This window comes from Pyrus communis, chromosome 15, assembly GCF_041283825.1.
Source record: "Pyrus communis isolate YQ-2024b chromosome 15, ASM4128382v1, whole genome shotgun sequence".
Taxonomy (NCBI): Eukaryota; Viridiplantae; Streptophyta; class Magnoliopsida; order Rosales; family Rosaceae; genus Pyrus; species Pyrus communis.
In genome coordinates, this window is record NC_142579.1 from 40,100,472 (window position 1) to 40,121,127 (window position 20,656).

Genomic DNA, 20,656 nt, shown 5'->3' on the forward strand with positions numbered 1-20,656 from the left:
ACAAAATTAAAATTCCTCAGAATCTCAATTAAATACAGCCCCGTCACAAAGAATCTCACTGCTGACTCCTCATCCTCCTCCTCTCTCCGCCGCTCCATTTGCCTCCGCCCATAGCCTCTCTCTTCTCCGCCGGCTTTCCTCTCTCCAATCGCACCCTCCAAAGCCATCGCCACCAATATCCGCATCGGTCTCAGCGGCAAGTCCCAGACCCGCTCTGTAAATTTCTCGTCGGTGATGGCGTCGGCTTACAAGCCCGAAGAAGCCAGAGTCCCGCCTGCTCTTCCCCTGCCCACTCCTCCCGTCACCAAGGCAAGCTGTCTCTTTAATCTCTCTGTGTGTATATGGTGATTTTGTTGTGAATTTTTAGAGTTTTGAGGTTGAATTTGAATTGGTTTTCTTGTGCAGTTTAAGATTGCGCTGTGCCAATTGTCGGTGACGCCGGATAAGGAGAGGAACATTTCCCACGCTCGGAAAGCCATCGAGGACGCCGCCGCAAAGGGTGCCCAGCTTGTTGTCCTCCCTGTGAGTTTTGCAGTTTTACTCAGTCTGTTTGTTTATTTGGACATTCAGATTGGTATGCTGATTAAGCTTGCTGCTTCAAGTTAAATGTGGATTATTACTTATTAGGCTCCTATTGTTTGTTAAGTGTAGCAATATATGTTCGGAAATTTGGAAACTGTATTTTTCAGCTGATCGAATATTAGATACCCATAAGAATAGTGTAAGTAACTGAAAGGTTAGTGCTTTATTGGGTTTGTTCACTTTTACCCGCTAAGGATAGATTTACCATCAAACTGGTGGAGGGTGGGCGGGCGTCTGGTTGAGGGGTTTGTATTAGAACAATTTTATGTTGTATAAGACCAGATGGCCATAATCTCAATTTTAAGAAATGTTAAGATTTTTGGCTTTAAGTTGTGTTTGATGCTCTGTGTGTCAGGAAATTTGGAATGGTCCATATTCAAATGACAGCTTTCCGGTTTATGCCGAGGACATTGATGCGGGTGGCGATGCATCTCCTTCAACAGCCATGCTGTCTGAAGTTGCACAACGTCTGAAGATCACCATTGTTGGTGGATCTATAGCGGAGCGTTCTGGGGATCGGTTGTACAATACTTCCTGTGTCTTTGACACTGACGGAAAGCTGTTAGCTAAACACAGGAAGGTAAGGCTTTAAGCTTTAACATGAAGGGGGCACTTACAATATTAAGTTAAAGTCTTGTTATGCAAGATATCTTTTTTGGTATGGTTATATGTCTATATGAAAGACTGTTCTTTCCATTTGATTTAGAAATGTAGAGACTTGATCTTTTGACCATATAATGATTACCTTTCAAGGGAAATTATGTGTCTTCGTCTTAGTTTCTTACTGACTGTTTTAGTAACAAAGATCATGGCATATGGTCATAGATAAACCTATTTGATATCGACATCCCGGGGAAGATTACCTTCATTGAATCAAAGACTCTCACAGCAGGGCAGACTCCTACCATTGTGGATACAGGTTTGATGCATTATTTGCAGTAGTTTTGTTCATTGGCTCTCTTTTACACAAACACTTATTCCTTTGGTGAAAGAAGTTATTTCATTCATTCTCATAAACAATAATAATCACTAGTGAATGTCCAATATAACACTTCAGGCCCCATGCCGGCTCCCCGTCTCTGAGCACACAGTCAGAGGAAAATGCACTTCAGGCCCCTTGCCGGCTCCCCGTCTCTGAGCAGACAGTCAGAGGAAAACACACTCCAGGCCCTATGCCAACACCAAACCGTCGCCCGGGACGGACCGGATCTATCCCTACGTCCCGTAGCGGAAAGGACCACTAGGTAAGTACAAAACCAGTGAACATACATATATTGAAAATCAACTTCATAGTATAAAGTCATCCATCATCTATACTATAAAGAGGTGTTCTAAACATGTTCTAAATATCATATCGTCATCCATCAGATATGCTATAAGAACATGGGTTATAGGAAAAATAGTAATAATTCAAACTAGCCTCAGTAAGCATGTTATCTCGTAAAACGTTCATAAAACATAATCATCAAATCATGCTTTTCATGTATGCATTTCTACTATCAAAACATGCATTTTTAGAAGGGGTCCACTCACAGTACTTCGCCGTCGAAAAGCCACGCCACTTGCGAAGACGGAAACGCCACAATTAAACGCCCCTAAGCACAAAAAGGGTACATTTCGTCAAACTCTACTCAAACGATTGAATTTGGGAAAACGGACATCGGAAACGGGTTCAGGACGTCGAAATTAGCCTAGGAGGGGTCCCGCACGAAAACCCAAAAAGTCAACGGTCAAGTCAACGTTGACCGTTGACCGGTCAAAGTCAACGTCAACGCTGACCGTTGACCCAGTCAACGGGTCAGGGTCAACGGGTCACGGGTCACGGGTCAATGGGTTTGGATCCGGATTGGGTTAAAGGGTTTGGACTTGGGTTGGATCCGGGTTTGGGCCTAAAGGGTTTGGGTTAGGGTAAAAACAGAAATGGGTTTAGGTTTTAGGTGGATTGGGTTTGGGCTTAAACCTCACGGCCCAATGGCCCAATTAAAAGGGTAAATGGGTTTGGGCTGCAACCAAGGCCCTAAGGCCGTTGGGTTTGGTGGTCGCCGGATTCCAAGGAGAGGGAAGGCCGGACTTCGGCCGGAGATTTCCCAAGCTCCGTTGGAGCTCAAAACTCAACCAAAACATGACATTCAATATACCAAATTGAAGCCCCGAAGGTAAGGAATCGAAATATACCCTTGGTTCCCGTCATTGTGGTCGGAGTTGGCCGGAAAACAGCCTGGAAGCCACGGGTGTCCGCCGGAACTGGGTAAGATTCAAATGAAAATAACTTCTTCAATACTCAATGAAATTGGGTGAAACAAAAAGGAAAGTTGTAGTACTCAGCGAGACGAAGAGATTGATACCTCGCACGCCGGCCAACTCGCCGTGGTTTGGCCGGAAATTGCCTCGAAAGGGGCGGTGCTCGCCGGAAAACTGGGAAATGCCTCCGAGGTGGTTTTCTTCGTGGTTTGACGTCCAAAGCACAACCACGGGGTTAGAAAAGAGTTATAGGTGTGGGCATGGGTGTGTGTGTGTGTGTGTTCTTGTCGGAGGAAGGAGCACCGAGAGGAGGAGAAAGGAGAGAGAGCACGGGAAGAGAGAGTGAGGGAGAAGAGAGAGACTTTTCAGTAACAAAAAATAAAGGAAAAGGAAAAAGGGAAGAGACCGGGGAACAAAAACAGGGGTGGGCCCCTTGGGCTCACCAATTAAGGCTAGAAAAACAATTTTAAAAGGAAAGGTATCCCCCAAACTTAGTGAAAATACAAAAAAATACCTATTTTCCTACGTAAATCCCGGGACGGGTTATTACACATTAGGTTTCAGGAACTAGCAATGATTTATGCAGCAAGAGGTTAGCCTCTTTTTTTTCTTTCCATGGACGTGAAATTTGTTTCCCCTTTCTGGGCATTGGTAAACTGATAAAGTTACGGGCTTTTCTTTCTGTAGTCAGCTCACCTAATCCTTTGAGATTTGATAACTTCAAATTCATGAAATCTGCTACTGGAGTCTTCTTCTTTACAGTTCAACTAATCTGGTTTTTGTTTAAAAGGAAATGGAATTATTTCTCCTTTGTTTAATCCTTTCCGAGTGAAGGACTTCTATTGTTGGAAATACCAAATGATAACAGTAATAAGTTGTTGACGTCAGGTGCTCACTTGATATGCTATCCTGGGGCTTTTAACATGACTACTGGACCGTTGCACTGGGAATTATTGCAGAGGGCAAGGTATTAGTTACATTATTCCCTAATTCATATTTCTTTAGAATAATGTTTCTGCGATATGTTAAATCGATTTCTATGTAGTGATTCTTACTGAGATTTTCCTTGCTATATCTTGTACAGGGCTACAGATAACCAGGTGCGGTAACATATGTCCTATATAGATGCACATCACGGTTTACATTTGTTAATAAACTTGGAGTTGGTACAATGATAAACAGGACTTTGTGATAGATTACATGACAAGAACCACAGTCAAGTCACTACTTTATGACGATTATGCCTTGATGGTCCTCATGTATTAACTCTAACGATTTCCCATGGGTGATTTTCTGTGGGTTGTCAGCTATATGTAGCAACTTGTTCCCCTGCTCGAGATGCTGGAGCCGGTTATGTGGCATGGGGCCACTCCACCCTTGTTGGACCAGTAAGTGGATACGTAATTTTAGCTTCATGATGCATGCTTACATTTGATCTTCCCTAGAGCCATACACCAGAAATTTGATGCATGCTACATTGTATCTTTAGCTTCATGATGCATGCTTACTTCCCCCTTTCTACTTTTTAGTAATAGAACAAGTGTCTGGGTCTGCATTTCCATGCTTGTTTAAGTTTGTTAGATGGCAAGTTATTTGTAGGTGAATCTGTTTATGAATCTGACTAAAAGAATTAAATGTGGTAGTTTGGAGAAGTAATGGCAACGACAGAACATGAAGAGTCAATAATCATAGCAGAGATTGATTATTCAGTGATTGAGCTTAGAAGGTGATGTGGTTTCCAACCTACACTCTTCCTTTTCATATGCAAGAGTATTTATGGAATACCGATGAAATAGTTTCGTTACTTTACAAATAAAGTAGTTAAAATAAGTTTGTTTTGAATTATTCAGGACAAACCTCCCCTTACTGAAGCAAAGACGAGGCGATCTTTACCGGTTGGTAGATGTTGAGAGGTTAAATTCTCAATGATTACGTACGGGTAGAAGATTCCTATTGTGCCTCAAGGAAGGAGAGTGTCAAAGACCGCATTTCTTAATAGAAAGAATGCGTCTGTTTCTATAAATAATGAGAGCTTGTTATTACTTATCGAAAACTCGAATTATTGTGTCTGTATCTAGTAACAAGGGGAAGCGAACCCTCAACAACGCACCATGTAAACTCGAATTATAATCCTTCTCCAAGACATTGGGGAGTTGAGAACCAGTTTGTTAAAACAGTTGGCCCGTCCCGTCTGAATTCGAGTTTGTATTTCATTTTTATGTATAACATGAGTAATTTAGAATATTATATTGTCAAATAAGTGATCGGTTAATAAGATCGACATTTTTTTAATCAATGGGAGAAGGAAGTTTTAGATCTTGAATTCAAAATTTTGCATCGGTCTCTCTCCTCCGCCGACTTACCTCTCTCCAATCGCACCATCCAAAGCCATCACCACCAACATCAACATCGGTCGCAGCGCAAGTCCCGGACCCGCTCTGCAAATTTCTTGTCGGTGATGGCGTCGGCTTACAAGCCCGAAGAAGCCAGGGTCCCGCCTGCTCTTCCCCTGCCCACTCCTCCCGTCACCAAGGCAAGCTGTTTCTTTAATCTCTGTCTGTATCTGGTCATTTTGTTGTGAATTTTTGGAGTTTTGATGTTGAATTTGAATTGGGTTTTTTGTGCAGTTCAAGATTGCGCTGTGCCAATTGTCGGTGACGCCGGATAAGGAGAGGAACATTGCCCATTCTCGGAAAGCCATCGAGGACGCCGCTGCAAAGGGTGCCCAACTTGTTCTCCTCCCTGTGAGTTTTACTCATTCTGTTTGTTTTTCGGAAATTTGGAAACTGTAATTTTCAGCTGATCGAGTTTTAGATGCCCATAAGAATAGTGTAAGTAACTGAAAGGTTGGTGCCTTGTTGGGTTTGTAACTGGGAGGAGACTATCAGAACAATTTTATGTTGTATAAGACCAGATGGCTAATAAACTCAACTTTTAATAAATGTTGAGATTTTTTGGCTTTAAGTTGTGTTTGATGCTTTGTGTCTCAGGAAATTTGGAATGGTCCGTATTCAAATGACAGTTTTCCTGTTTATGCCGAGGACATTGGTGCGGGTGGCGATGCATCTCCTTCAACAGCCATGCTGTCTGAAGTTGCTCAACGTCTTAAGATCACCATTGTTGGTGGATCTATAGTGGAGCGTTCTGGGGATCAGTTGTACAATACTTCCTGTGTCTTTGGCACCAATGGAAAGCTGTTAGCTAAACACAGGAAGGTAATGCTCTAAGCTTTACATGAAGGCGGCACTTGTAATATCAAGTTCAATTCTTGTTATATACGAAATTAACTCTGTGTGGTTATATGTCTATAGGAAAATTTGCTCTTTCCATTTTAGAAGAGACTTGATGTTTTGAACATATAATGAGCACTTTTCAAGGGAAATTATGTGTCTTGGTCTTTGTTTCTTACTGACCGTTTTAGTAACAAAGAACATGGCATATGGTCACAGATGCAGCTATTTGATATTGACATCCCGGGGAAGATTACCTTCACTGAATCAAAGACTCACAGCAGGGCAGACTCCTACCATTGTGGATACAGGTTTTATTCATTCTTTGCAGTAGTTTTGTTCATTGGTTCGTCTTTTATACAAACACTTATTCCTTTGGTGGAAGAACTTCTTTCACTCATTCTTGATGGGATAGTAACCATCAATCGGGTTTTGCAGAAGTTGGGCGTATTGGCATAGGTATCTGTTATGACATTAATTTTGAGGAAATAGCAATGATTTATGGAGCAAGAGGTTGGCCGTTTCTTTTTCTTTCCATGGAAGTGAAATTAGTTTCCACTTTCTGGGCGTTGCTAAACTAATAAAATTAGGGGCTTTTCTTTAGGTAGTCAGCACACCTAAACCTTTGAGATTTAATAAATTCAAACTCATGAAATCTGCCACTGGATTCTTCTTTGCAGTTCAACTAATCAGCTTTTTATTAAAAAGGAAATGGAACTATTTCTCCTTTGTTTAATCCTTTCCTAGTGAAGGACTTCTGATGTTGGAAATACCGAATGATAACAGTAATAAGTTGTTTACATAAGGTGCTCACTTGATATGCTATCCTGGGGCTTTTAACATGACTACTGGACCATTGCACTGGGAACTATTGCAGAGGGCAAGGTATTAGTTACATATTCCCTAATTCATATTCCTTTAGAATAATTTATCTGTGATATGTTAAATCAGTTTGTAGTTTTTTATGTAGTCATTCTCAATGAGATTCGCCTTGCTATATATCTTGTGCAGGGCTACAGATAACCAGGTGCGGTAACATATGTCCTATATGAGATGCATATCACGGTTTACGTTTGCTAATAAACTTGGAGTTAGTACAATGACAGAAACAGAACTTTGTGATAGATTACATAACAAGAATCACAGTCAAGTCCCTACTTTATGACGATTATGCCTTGATGCTCCATATTAACTCTAACGATTTCCCATGGGTGATTTTCTGTGGGTTGTCAGCTATATGTAGCAACTTGTTCCCCTGCTCGAGATGCTGGAGCCGGTTATGTGGCATGGGGCCACTCCACCCTTGTTGGACCAGTAAGTGGATACGTACTTTTAGCTTTATGATGCATGCTTACATTTGATCTTCGCTAGAGCCATACACTGGAAATTTCATCCATACTACATTGTATTTTTAGCTTCATGATGCATGCTTACTTACACCTTTCTACTTTTTAGTAATAGAACAAGTGTCTGGGTCTGCATTTTCGTCCTTGTTTAAGTTTTTTGGATGCCAAGTTATTTGTAGGTGAATCTTTTTATGAATCTGACTAAAAAAATTAAATGTGGTAGTTTGGAGAAGTACTGGCGACGACGGAACATGAAGAGGCAATAATCATAGCAGAGATTGATTATTCAATTATTGAGCTTAGAAGGTGATGTGTTTCCAACCTATAGTCTTCTTTTTCTTATGCAAGAATGTTTATAGAATACCGGTGAGGATAGTCTTCGTTACTTTACAGTTAAAGTAGTTAAAATAAGTTTGTTTTGAATTATTCAGGACAAACCTCCCCTTACTGAAGCAAAGACGAGGCGATCTTTACCAGTTGGTAGATATTGAGAGGTTAAATTCTCAATGATTACGGACGGGTAGAAGATTCGTATTGTGCCTCAAGGAAAGTGTCAAAGACAAATTGCATTTCTTAGTAGAAATAATGAGAGCTTGTGACTATTAATCGAAAACTCGAATTATTGTGTCTGTATCTAGTAACAAGGGGAAGCGAACTCTTAACAACGCACGATGTAAACTTGAACCAGAACGGAGCTTATGAAATCTCAGTTTGATAAGGCTATAATCCTTCTCCAAGATATTTGAGGAGTTGAGAACCAGAGTTGGAAAACTCATGAAGATATCTGTGGGCTTAATGCTTAGTACTACAAGGCCGATTCGCTCTATGTCCAATGTTGGTCCGACGGATTTCTTCCAACATTGTAAAGAACGATGAAGTACCGTCCCTTCTCGCAATTATACTATAGCATTTACTGTATAAAAATGGTTTATTCTTTCTGCCATCCGTCAAACCGGCAAAGAAGAATTTTCAGGTTGAAGGCTTTAAACTGTTGTTTTCTTTGTGTTCGGTTGAAGGGCAGGAGAGTTGTGACCTTCAGCGACATTGTAAATTGGGATGTCCGGTGAGAATATTGGGAGCAGGAGGACTGTAGGACCTCTACAAAAGTATTGGGCCCTGGAATTGAATGGCCAGGGACAATTTACAAAAGGCCATAAAAAACAATAGGGCCATGAAAATGGAGGGGAATGAGGTGTTCAACTCCGCACGTGAAGATGGAGAGCCCAGGAAAGCGACTTCTTTGATTTCTTTTGTAGGAAATATTTATGCCGATGAGGGTTCTGATGTAAAGCGGTTTTTATTGGAAACACGTTATAATTTTTGTTAAGAGTTCAAGTACTTTTTGTAAAACAATTCGGAGTGTTTATTATTTGTGGTTGCTTTAACTATTGGAAGGGCTAAAAATGCTTGTAGCTTCCTTTCAGCGAGAAACTTAAAAGTGCGTTTTAGAGAAGCAACTGTCAAATGCCTCTTTAAAAAGTATTTGGATCTTTACTAGAAATTTGTCTAATAAAAAACCTTATAGCAAGGGGTTAGTAGATCCATCCTTAGTTTGCGCTCAATCACACTTTTTACCAAGCAATATAAAAGTGTTGGTTGACAAATTACTTTTAACTTTTACAGAAGCAGTCTCAAACACATCTTTATACGAAATAGATACATCAAAGTAATGGTGTACTAAATCCTACACCGTGTCAACATGTGTTTTAATTTTTTCATGTGAGGTTGTATAATTGGTTTGGAACATTTGTCATCCTTCCTACGTCCCCGATTCATCTAAAGTCCTAGAAAACAGCCAGGCTATACAAAGAGCACGTGGGTACTGCATCAGCCCTAGTCATCACTCATCCACTCTCTCTCTCCTCAGCCAGACATAAATCTGAGGGAGAATAGAGAAAGAGATAAAGAAACTTGGCTGGTCAGGAAACTCGGAGAGGAAGACAAAACGAAACCCCAGGCAGCAGCAAGGACAGTAAAATATGCTGCCACTGCAAGCTTTGTTGGGAAGGGAGAAAAAACAAAGAGCAAAGTTTCTCCCTCTGTTCATTATTCACTTCCTCTTCGGGATCTCCCCTCAACTGCTGCACATCTCTTTCACAATATCAGTGCATGTTTGGCGTGATCGGGATAAAGCTACTTCCAATTTACCCAAATTATCTCACCCATACTTGTCCAAATTAATAATAAAGTCGCTTCGTCCTTTTTCATGGAAGCACTTTCAAGCAATCGATAATATTGAGTGGAATCGAACTCGTGAAGTGTAAGTGCACTTAAAGACGAGAAGTGCTTTTGTCTCCATATGTAACCACAATTGATCTGCAACGCGTTTCAATACAAAGGCATAACCCTACAATGTAAGATTAATTGTATTATTATTGTAGCGTTAAATCGACGGTTCACTCTTAGAGATTGATAAACTTAACCAAAACTTATTGAACTCTCCCCCCATTAGATAATAATTCGCACTGAAATGAAACTTCAACGACCGACTTCGACAATTGCCTACCTAGACGAACACAAAACACTTCACTCCTTACTTTTGGATTGATGTTAGATTTAGCACATCTGACCAGATCGATAAAGGGCATCTCATCGATCCTATGACGACCAGAGATGGACACACACGCGCGTGCGCGCGCGCGCGCACACACACATATATATATATATATATATATATATTCTTGCCCACATCGAAATTAAAATCAAGGTTGTCATAACACTGTTCATTTACCCTACAAACATGAGGTATTATGAGGGATGTGCCCATGCTTTCTCACGTGGTTCTACGTCTCCAAAGATGCATGTTTGGGTCCCAAAACCCTAATAATGCTTACTGGCAACTTGTATATTACGCTTGCAATTCCTCTATTGTCGCAGGCTCACAGCAGACAAAAGCTGGATTCAGAAGCTGCATTACCTGCCTGTCACCTCCTGTGTGTACTATATAGCTAGCCCTGATACTCTTTTTTTACTACAGTTGATAACATACGTATCAATATGTTAGGTGCTAGCTTGGCTGAGTTGCGCACGCACGAGCTGATCTAAATCACCGGTGCATGCCTAATTCATAGTTCATTAACAATCAATATTAGCTCATACACACATGCACGACTACTCTATTATTTTCAATCTGCAAGGAAACAAACTCTTAAAACAAACGTGTATCCACAATCTCATTACTTAAACTCGTAATGTACACCTAATTAATACTTAACGCTATCCTTTCCAAACCAAAGTAAACCCGATGCAATTCAATCCTAGTCACCAAACGACGAACCAAAGATTAGGGTAAAATGTTTATCTACGTCTATCTGTTAGACAAAGTCAAAATGCAATTTCACTCACCGTGCTTTGAGGAGTTTAGTTCTGTTTGGAGTTCTATCTTATTAGCCTTCCTTGTTTATAGGATGTAATTTTCAAATATGTGTCAACTGTTGCTTTTTTTATTTGAATTATTTGAATTTCGAATCTCCTTGTAAATAGGGCCTTCAAACCCTCTGATGTAATCATGAAGCAAGTATAAATACAAGCATCCCATAGGTAAATGGGTATGCAATCATCTTGAAAAAACCTGAGTTCTTAAGTTTTACATGGTTTCTAGAGCTATTTTTGTCTTACGACAAGATCCTCTCGCCTGTCATCTTTTCCATCAACGCTTCCATGGCTAAAAATAATGTCCCCTCCATTAACCCCAACCCCCAAAACTACACCTTCCAGCCCTTCTCCACTGTCATGAACATCAAACTCGATAGAACCAACTACCCACTATGGTTGGCTCAAATGCTTCCTATTCTGAAAAGTAGGGATCTAATAGGTTATGTCGATGGCACAATGTTGTGTCCCCCAAAGCATGTTGCTGGCTCCACCAATGTGAATCCTGCGTACTCAACCTGGGTTCAACAGGTTCAATAACTTCATCGTTTCATAATAAGAATACAGACTATGGTTTGTCCCAAAGCATTTGAGAGTGGCACCCATCAAAGATAGACCCAAGAGCCTAGACACGTGGCGAGGACAATGGCTTGGGTCAAATAAATTTCACTACACCAGCGTGCATGACGTATGCGTGTGAAGAAAGCCAAGGACAAAGTGCCCCGTGTTCGCACGTGTAGAAGAGCGTGTCGTACTGGACAGAGCGAGAGCAATTACATGGTCCCCACACACACCCAATGAGTAGGATCCGATCAGGTCCACACGAGTTATGCGTGATGCTCAAATCTGACCGTCCATTATTCGTGACCGTGTAAATCTGCGTTGGAAAACTGGAACTTCAGTGGCCCCACCAATGGTATCACAGTCCGTACTGCGCTGATTTTAACGCTGCGTTTTGCTCCCCCTCCTAAATAAGGAAAAGAAACAGTAAAACAAGATCAGAAGAAGGTGAAAACAAATGAATGACAAATCTTTTTCTAGGTGCCCAACATGCTTGCAAACAAAACATACTGTTTGGTTGCTGCGTTCATGTTGTAAAACAGCAAATTTGGGACTCTATTCTGGGTAAACTTTTGCCCTAATGCGTAGTATGCAACGTAAGTTTGACAATAAAATATTACTCAAGACTATTAATTACATTATATGTGTTACATACCGCGTATTATTTAATAAATTGCATCCGCATTCGCAACCAAATCCACATGAACCATTGAGAATGTTAATTAATTTGAATTATTCACCTATATGTCCAACGATTATATTTTGAATAATTTCAAGAAGATTTAATTGCATAACTTCCGATTTTATCTTTAATCTAAACTAGTTTTTTATATGAAATACTTGATGAACAGATGGATATTAAAATAAAAAATGTGAACTTTAGTCCACAGGTTTATAACTCAACTGACCTGATTAGGTGGGCGGGACTCCTTAGATCGATTGAATATTATCTTGAATTCTAATTATAATCTGGGAAAGGATTTCAGATTTGATTTTATATATGTATATTTTTCTCAGCTTAATGCATTGGTTCGAGTCGTTTGACCAAAGCTTCAAATATAGGGCCTACGTATTTGATCTCTATATCATTTTGCATTATTATCTAGTATTATTTATTTTCTTACAAGTAAGAAGTCTTAAGTTCGACATCTGTAGATGACAAGTTCAATTTATAAATTATTATAGATGACATACTGTATCTTAGCCCAAATCTCCCACCCTATACTATAAAGACTCATTTGGAAGTGCTTTTAAAATGACTGAAAGCGCTTTTAGCGAAAAAAAAAAAATATAGATTCTAAAAGCAAAGTGCTTCTTGCAAGAAGCATGAAACACAAGTTATATGCTTCTTGTATGAAGCACTTTTTAAGGTTTCATTTGTATTTTTACTAAAAATTGTTTCCAAAAACATTTTCTCAAAAAACATTTTCAGTATAAATATATAATCTTTAGAAGATCCATGACAATCAGATCGTGAAAGTACATAAGATCATTATCTAATTGTTGGGTGGAAGCCACCTTACATGTATCTTATTATAAACACTAACCCAAATGGCTGGGATACTGGTTGAAATCCGATTAAGAGACCAAATCAAAGGCCTTTCTGTGTCACACCACTTTATATCATACGGTTAGGGTGCATAAAGGGCCATGGATGTTGCAGGCATCATAGCATATGTCCTTGGATGGATGAACATGAACAAACAAAAATGGCTAAAACATGTGATTCTGGCTAGGGTTTCGGGGGCAGATCATTGGTTCCCATGTAATATAATTGGCGGGGTTTGTTGGATCTTGATATGTAAGTCCAAAGCCATCCTTTTCATCTTAATTAATGGTTTTGTTTGTTTTATCAACTAGGAAGGAACAAATATAAGTCGTACTCTTGATCGCCTAGTTCATATAATTAATGTGGACATGGTTATTTGCTATCGATCATTGTCAATGGTTCTGGGTAGGGTTTAATCAATTAAATGCACTCAAGTGTCTTCCAATTCCAATATCAGTAATTTTTTAGTGTGACCATCGACCCATCATGTCACGCTCAACTCACTTTATAAGTTATAACACATATATAAACGTGTGTTTTTCTATACCTATATTTCGGTCAATCTTTAATATTATAGGTGCATAAAATATGAATCATTCACCCATCCTATAACATATAAATTAGTAACACGATGACAACGTAACCTCATAAAATGGAATCAGTTTGAAGTTTCAGTAAAAGTCAACACGTTGAGTTTTTGAACTTCATTAAGGCTCCTCCAGAGAGCCGTTTTCACCGTGATTAGAAGCTCCCCGATTGAATTTCCATGATTAAGTTTAAAGGCCAATTTTACAGGCCACAGGCTCCTTCGACAAATCAACCGCGCGGTTAAAGGCTAATTTCCATGATTACATTTTATTTCCGGTAATAGAGCTTTACCTCTTTCAAATTCAAAATATCATAATTAAATAAAAAAACCAAAATGGGGCCCCTCAACTCTTATAAGAATCACTTGAAGGAAAAAAAAAAAATGATTCTGTAATTCTTTAGTTATTTCCACAAGCATCTTTTGTTGGTAAATCCATCTGTTTCTCTTTGTTTTCTTATTAACCTCTCTCTACATGCAAACGTTGACGGTTATATAATTTAAAGTACCATATTTGGTAAGCAATTTAATTAACATTTTGGTTCTACCTAAACAGTGTAATATAATGGTTTAGGGGTTTTGTTAGTACCTTTGTTTAGATTAAAAAGAATCCATAAAAACACGACTAGAAAAAATGTTATCCCAATCGTTTGAATGTTTTTTGGTCATTGTACTTGCTATATAGGAGATTAATCACGCTTATTTGTTGTGCGATTATTCTTTTCAGATTAAGAGTTTGGTCACTGAAAAAGATGTACTCAGTTGGCACTGTGTTATAATCGTGTTACAATCATGTTTCTCGAATCAATAAATTATCGACATTGCTTTTTTTCAAAAAATGTCACACCTACCTTTGAAAATAACTTGAACTTCCACCAAATAGATAATAGATAAAATAATTCAATGACTAAATTAAGTATTTTAAAAAGAAACAAACCCACCAAAATATAAGGTGCAAACAAATTTAAAAAAAGAAAAGAAAAAGGAAAGATCATATTTTGTAATTGAATTATCTCCCTTTCATCTTATTGGTATATCGTGACTGTTACCTAAAAATTAATCAATTATGCCAGCTCAATCCGAAACCTAAAATATATACCGTACACCTTCCTCTTTTTTTTTTTTTCTTTTTTTTTTAATATAATTAATAAAAAAAAAACCTTTTTATAAAACATTCTCACGAAATTCCAAAACTTGATTACTATCTCAACCGCTGATGAAATTAATAGTTTTAAATGGAATATTACCAACAAAAATATTGGATTATATTCATCTACCAAACATGATCACAATAATAAAAATGTAAATTGTCCTCGTTTCAATTAAACTAGTCTCTTTGCATGCACTCACGTATGTGTGAGAGATATTTTTACATCACAGGCGCTACACTTCCCCTAAAAGTGTATTGTGTTAGTTTTTTCCCATCGTGTCACACTATATTTTTAATGTATTGTGCAAAGAAAAACTTTATCATACATTTCAATTAAATAATTCAATTAACTTAGCTTATTTATTCACTCTCAATCACCTAGAGGAATTTCAATGTCTGATTTCGAAACATGTACTTCATGTGTCCTAAAATAAGAAAGACATAAAAAAATATATCATTTTCTACACTTGTATTATGACATATAAAGTACCGTTTAAATACTTGATATTTAAAAAAATAAAATAAAATAAAATTTCCAATCATCTGCCCTTGTAGGCCCGAGCTTCAAAAAAGCGTTTTAACTTTTATTTATTTATTTAAAAACATAGGGATGAGAAAACGAAATGCCACACTGATATTATAAATTAAAAATATTTCTCTTTACTTATAAGTAATAGTTTTTAATTCGACCCTCCCTGTTGTACTTTAAATTCTCATCCTTTTTAGTTTTAGTGTAAAAATATAATTATACTATTAATAAAAGATTTGCATCAATCCACATATTACCTACGAACAAAAATTTTACCTCATTTTAGAAAAAATGAAGTTTTAACGAAACACTTTCAGTATTATTTATTTTTAACAAAAAATCATATTTTTATCTTTTTTTGGTACTATTCATTACACCTCTATTTGTCATTTTTCATTAAAACTAAATTTTTTATTTTTTTTATTTTACTTTTTGTTAGTTTTTCTTAGAAAAAATGTAAAAAATAAAAATCTTTACCTCACAACAAGACGTGGGCCCGCCATTTATTACTAGGGTTTACAGCAATTGTCGTTTACAAACGCTTTGTCTGCTTGTCCTCCTCCAAACACGATCAACGGCTTCAAATTATAACTGGAAGGTTGAGCCATCAAAGGGTCAGACCGCCATTTCCTAGTCAAAGGAAGGGGTAATTTAGTCACATCAAAAGGCAAATTTCAAGCCACGTCATCCGATGCCAATCTGGCATTGGCTCCAGTTGGGGTGGACATGCACGCGCGTCGAGCTTTATATACCCCTCGTCTCTCTTCCCCTGTTCCTCACTCCATCTCCAAGGCGTGCCACTTCGCTCTCATTGCCTCTCTCTCTCTCTCTCTCTCTCTCACAGATTGAGTCGTCGAATTACCAATTAGGTCGCTCAGCTCAAACATTGTCCATCCTCTCTCTACCTTATTTTCAATTCCACTGCAGCTTTTGATTCTCTCTCAGCCAACACAAAAAAGTCACAAAAGCTACACTTCTGTAGCTAAAAACCTCAAATTATACATTTTTCTAGCCTATTTCTCAATAAACAAAAATGTCAAGGTGGGAAAATAAGCTGAGGGAAGACAGATACAGGCACGAAAAGAAAAATCCTTCTTTCTCATCCTCTCTTCTCGACAAAATTTACCGTTCGATTGACGAGGGATCGCCGAAGAACCGCGAGGACTCGATGTTTTACAACGAAACAATGCCGAAGAAGCAGAGCAAAAGCGGGGCGAAAAGCGGCAGAGTAGTGGAAGAAGAAGAGATGGCCAGCCTCCGCCGAGCTTGTTTGATCGAGAAATGGATGGAGATGAAGGTCGGCCAGAAGGTTGGTGGTCAAAGAAGACAGCATTTGGGTGATTTGGACCGAAAATTAGACCGTGATCACCAACGTGATCTCGATGCTATGTTTTTCAGCTCCACCTCTAGCTCCTCTGACTCGAGCTCCGGTGGGTTCTCCTCCTCGGATGCGGAGTCCATGTTCGGGTCTAAGTCGAGGTCCTCGTGTTTCGCACCACCACGGCCGAAGCCGGTTCGCACCAGCGTTTCCACCCGGTCGGTCAAATCAGAGGAAAAAACAGAGAGAAAACACAGAACTCTGTTTTATGAACAGAGAGAAGTGCACTTGTTCGATGACTATCACTACAGTTGTGCATCGGATCCGACTCCGAAGCTCGATGAAGGTATAATTAAGTCGAAATCGAGGGCATTGAAGATTTACAGCAACCTAAAGAAGGTGAAACAGCCGCTTTCGCCAGGCGGCCGCGTTGCGAATTTCCTCAATTCTATCTTCACTGCAGGGCAGACCAAGAAAACAAAGAGCACTTCATCAATTGGAGGGTATGAGGAAGCGGTTGCGGAGAGGAAACTGAAATCATGGCAAGACTCGACATGTTCTTCAGCCTCTTCGTTTTCGAGATCATGTTTGAGTAAGAACTCACCATCTACGAGAGAAAAACTGCGAAATGGGGTTAAAAGATCGGTTCATTTCTGCCCGGTGAGTGTGATCGTTGACGAAGATTGCAGGCCTTGTGGACACAAATGCTTGTACGAAGGGGAGGATAAAACCCTAATGCCGGTCACTGTTCCGACCGGATGGAAAATTGGTCGATCGCCAGCGAGAAAAGCCGAGGAGGAGCTTAAGCTTCAAGTGTTGGAGAAAAGCAGAAGAGTTGAGGAAGCGGCCAGAGAGATTTTGAGAGACTGCCGTCGGAACCAAGTAAAGAATGAATTAGTGAGCAGAGAATGTCGTGACGGTGATGAAGGTGATGACGATGATGCTGCTAGTTGTTCGAGTTCGGATCTTTTCGAGCTTGATCACCTTTCGGTGATCGGGAAAGAAAGGTACCTTGAAGAGCTTCCGGTGTACGAAACCACACACGTTCGTACAAATCGCGCCATTGCTAATGGCTTAATAATGTAGTTAACAATGTAGGGGTTTTTTTTTTTTTTTTTTTTTTTTTTTTTTTTTATCTCTTCCAAGTTTCATTACAGCAAATACAAGTATAGAACTAGATTTGTTCTTGGTTTTCTCTCTTTGTTTTACTAATTAATCGAATTGGTTTTACGAGGGGAAACAAAAACGTGACTCTTCATGAAACATGACTAGACGATATTCTAAGTAACTCTAATTTATGGGGTAGATGATTGACCTCGAGTAAAAAAAAAACAAACACATTGTCTTTACTAACTGACCTAACCCACTTCTAAACGATTGATTCTAATTCGACTTGGCAAATTTTAATGAGTGGTGCCTCTTGCACCTTATTTGTTTTTGTGTTGGGAAAAAGAAAGCTTGAAAGATTAAGAAGGTGGCAATCTGGGGGATGTAAAAAAGAGAAAAAGTGAGGGAACAGAGAGTTTGATTTTTCTGAAAAGAAAGAGAGGTGGGAATGGGGATTCGTTACCTTATGGATCATGATCAAACACTCAGATGGAGACTGACAGAGAGCTTGATAGGAACGGGAAAAAAAGGTGGTGGAAGAAAGAAAAAGAGCAAGAGAAAATTGAAAAGATTCTATGATGCTGATCACAAGCAAGCGACCAAAGCAAGAAACTGAGAAATGATATGAAATGAATAGTTCTGCTCTCTTGGTCATTTGGTGATCAATGATATATAGTTATTCACCGTTGAATTTGACATCAATAGTTGAGTTTAAAATAGTAAAATTACGTACATATATTCTCTACAATTGATATCTAACCTAATTGTCATATATTATTCAATCACTAAGTGATCGCGGGAAGAACATTTATGATGAAATGAGATGAAATTTATGAAGAAAAAAGATGGGGGTGTGATGGCAAAGGCAAAGGCAGATCTTCACCCATGGGAATAGAGAAAGTGAGTCCTAAAGCATTTGCTTTTGCTTCTTCTTTCTCTCTTTCTCTGGAATTGGATTTTTGTAAATATATTTTGGATTTTGGGGAAATTGGCACCCTTGTTACTTGAACGTTGCGTTAGCATCCCCATCTCATCATCCCCTACTCGGGTCTTTGGGTTCATGGATTCTCCATCTCTTCAAATTTCCAACTGTTCTTTTTCACTTTCCTAACTAAACACGTACGTGAACTGTGGTTACATAATACATTTATACATGAATATTGCTAGAGAGATCAAATTTTTAAACGATGTATCACCAATAGGAAATAAGCATGTTAATCAGTACTTAAGTAATAATTCAATCACTAACATCTACATCATTTGGTTTAAAATTTTGATCTCCCTAGCATTACCTTTCATACATATATGCTTTGCAAGTGCAGCCGCTAAGTGGCAATCATCAATATGTACGTATAATTATATATTTTTTGTTTATTATATGTCACAATATATTGTGAAGAAGTGCCATGCCAATGCATGTAGCTATATTTTTGTTATTATATCAAGTAGTGAAAAAAGGACAAGAGGACGAGTTGTAGGACTGATGATTTGCTGTGGCGACTAAGAAATTAACTGATCGAGCACGATCAAATTGAAAGATGCTTAATAATTGCTTATTATTAATATACAAGATTAGTGGTACGTGATGAGCATGCAGATTCAACTCTGGGTCTCAAAGTCTTGATGCCAAGAATCGAAATGTCTCTCTCTAAGTCAAAATTAGCATCATCATATGATTAACTAACTTAAAAACAAGGCTGACTAAACTTTATTCATTGAAATTTTCTATTTAAATATCTTTTCTAGAAAAATTCTTCCAATTTGAAGACCATATTCATTCATATAAAAATTGACTGTCAACACTTGTTATCATAATCATTTTGTTAGACAAATATAAATGTCTAAAGGGTCTCGAACTTCAAGATGATATTTAAATAATGATAAAGAGAATGAATGATTCGATTATTCTTATTGTATGTAGAAATAATGCCGCATTAACTTTTAGGGAATGATTAGACTTTCCACATTTTCGGAAATAAGGAAAGTATTGTCCTTCAAGGAGTCAGATACAGAACTTCAAGGCTCCAAGGGTTGAAATGTATCAGTAAATTATTAAGCAATTTGATTAACAATGTTAATGAATGAATTCAATTTCGGTTATTTTAGGGTAATTTCCATACGGTGGGTGAGGTGGTGGGGAGTTGCCGGCAATAATTAAAAGAATAATGTGGGTGGTGTGTGGAGGAAGAAGGAGAGTAATCGTTTACCACTTTTGGACCATCCTCAGTTTCTAGCTTCTAGGTTTTACAAATCACTAATCATGTTCATAATTAATAACTCCAAATACAATGTTTTTAAATCAATTTGAACTTAGTATCTCCATCAACAAAATAAAAATATAGGCATCTTTGGATGAAAATTGATGATGTGTACAAACAATATTTTAAAATCAACAACTATCGTCCTCTAGATTTGAGCTCGGGATTTTCTCAAACATAGTACAAACTGAGTAGTGTAAATCAAACGACGATGTTCAAATACGAACTATGTGTTGAATAATTATGCAAGTTGTTGTGTTATCCTTTTTTTTAGATTTTAATATGCACCTTTCTTCTTCACCAACAAAAATGGATCTCAGTAGTAGTTGTATTGCTCAATTCAAAAACTGTGCTTCCTTGATTCTTTTGCTGCTTTCTGCATAATTTTTATGGCATCTTAAGTTGCAGATGAAGTTCATTAGTCAAATCAAGCCTGCAAAACTCTACCCTATAAATATACACAGTAATTTAACTTTCTCAAGTTAAATAAAGTTGTCAACCATGGGAAAACAGGAATCAAGTTCCACCTTCCATTTACAAATACGTACGTTGAACTTTATCAGACGTTCTATATCATAAATACATTTTTCCTACTGTTGCTGTATCCCTACTTGTGTAGTTTAACTTGTATCCAACATGCATGCTTTCTTTTTCTTCTAATCAAACTGTGAAATATATTGAACAAACCAGCGTGGAAGTGGGGAAAAGGGCGAGGACCGCCAGACTGACAGGATGAGCCCTGCGCCCTGAGGGAGGGCCAGCTCCTCTCAACAAGATTACGATCGTTGAATGGTCCACAGTCTCCTCCTCCTCGGTCTTCACTAGAT

At 38.4% G+C, this 20,656-nt stretch overlaps 2 protein-coding genes, 1 long non-coding RNA gene and 1 pseudogene across 4 annotated transcripts; 3 read left to right on the plus strand and 1 right to left on the minus strand.

The window, feature by feature from the left end:
* The first annotated feature begins 98 nt into the window (after positions 1-98).
* Positions 99-5,115, plus strand: LOC137739693 (omega-amidase, chloroplastic). The gene is made up of 11 exons (XM_088686317.1): positions 99-309; positions 406-522; positions 938-1,162; positions 1,408-1,501; positions 3,070-3,095; positions 3,370-3,415; positions 3,712-3,790; positions 3,908-3,923; positions 4,131-4,211; positions 4,467-4,549; positions 4,674-5,115. Exons 1-11 carry the CDS (start codon positions 235-237, stop codon positions 4,750-4,752), a joined length of 921 nt encoding a protein of 306 aa, XP_088542443.1. The 5' UTR covers positions 99-234; the 3' UTR covers positions 4,753-5,115.
* On the minus strand, positions 1,729-3,184 carry LOC148691008 (uncharacterized). Its single transcript, XR_015956946.1, has 3 exons — positions 2,928-3,184; positions 2,758-2,826; positions 1,729-2,177 (listed from the first exon to the last, which is right to left on the minus strand). It is a non-coding gene; the product is annotated as an uncharacterized LOC148691008 (long non-coding RNA).
* Positions 5,116-5,221: 106 nt separating the features above from the next.
* On the plus strand, positions 5,222-8,125 carry LOC137739703 (omega-amidase, chloroplastic-like; annotated as a pseudogene). The gene is made up of 10 exons (XR_015956945.1): positions 5,222-5,356; positions 5,451-5,567; positions 5,814-6,038; positions 6,273-6,364; positions 6,492-6,566; positions 6,860-6,938; positions 7,065-7,080; positions 7,287-7,367; positions 7,623-7,705; positions 7,831-8,125. The product of XR_015956945.1 is annotated as an omega-amidase, chloroplastic-like (transcript).
* Positions 8,126-15,945: 7,820 nt separating this feature from the next.
* On the plus strand, positions 15,946-17,603 carry LOC137728835 (protein BIG GRAIN 1-like D). Its single transcript, XM_068467614.2, has one exon. The coding sequence runs from the start codon at positions 16,180-16,182 to the stop codon at positions 17,548-17,550; it is 1,371 nt and encodes a 456-aa protein (XP_068323715.2). The 5' UTR covers positions 15,946-16,179; the 3' UTR covers positions 17,551-17,603.
* Positions 17,604-20,656: the final 3,053 nt, after the last annotated feature.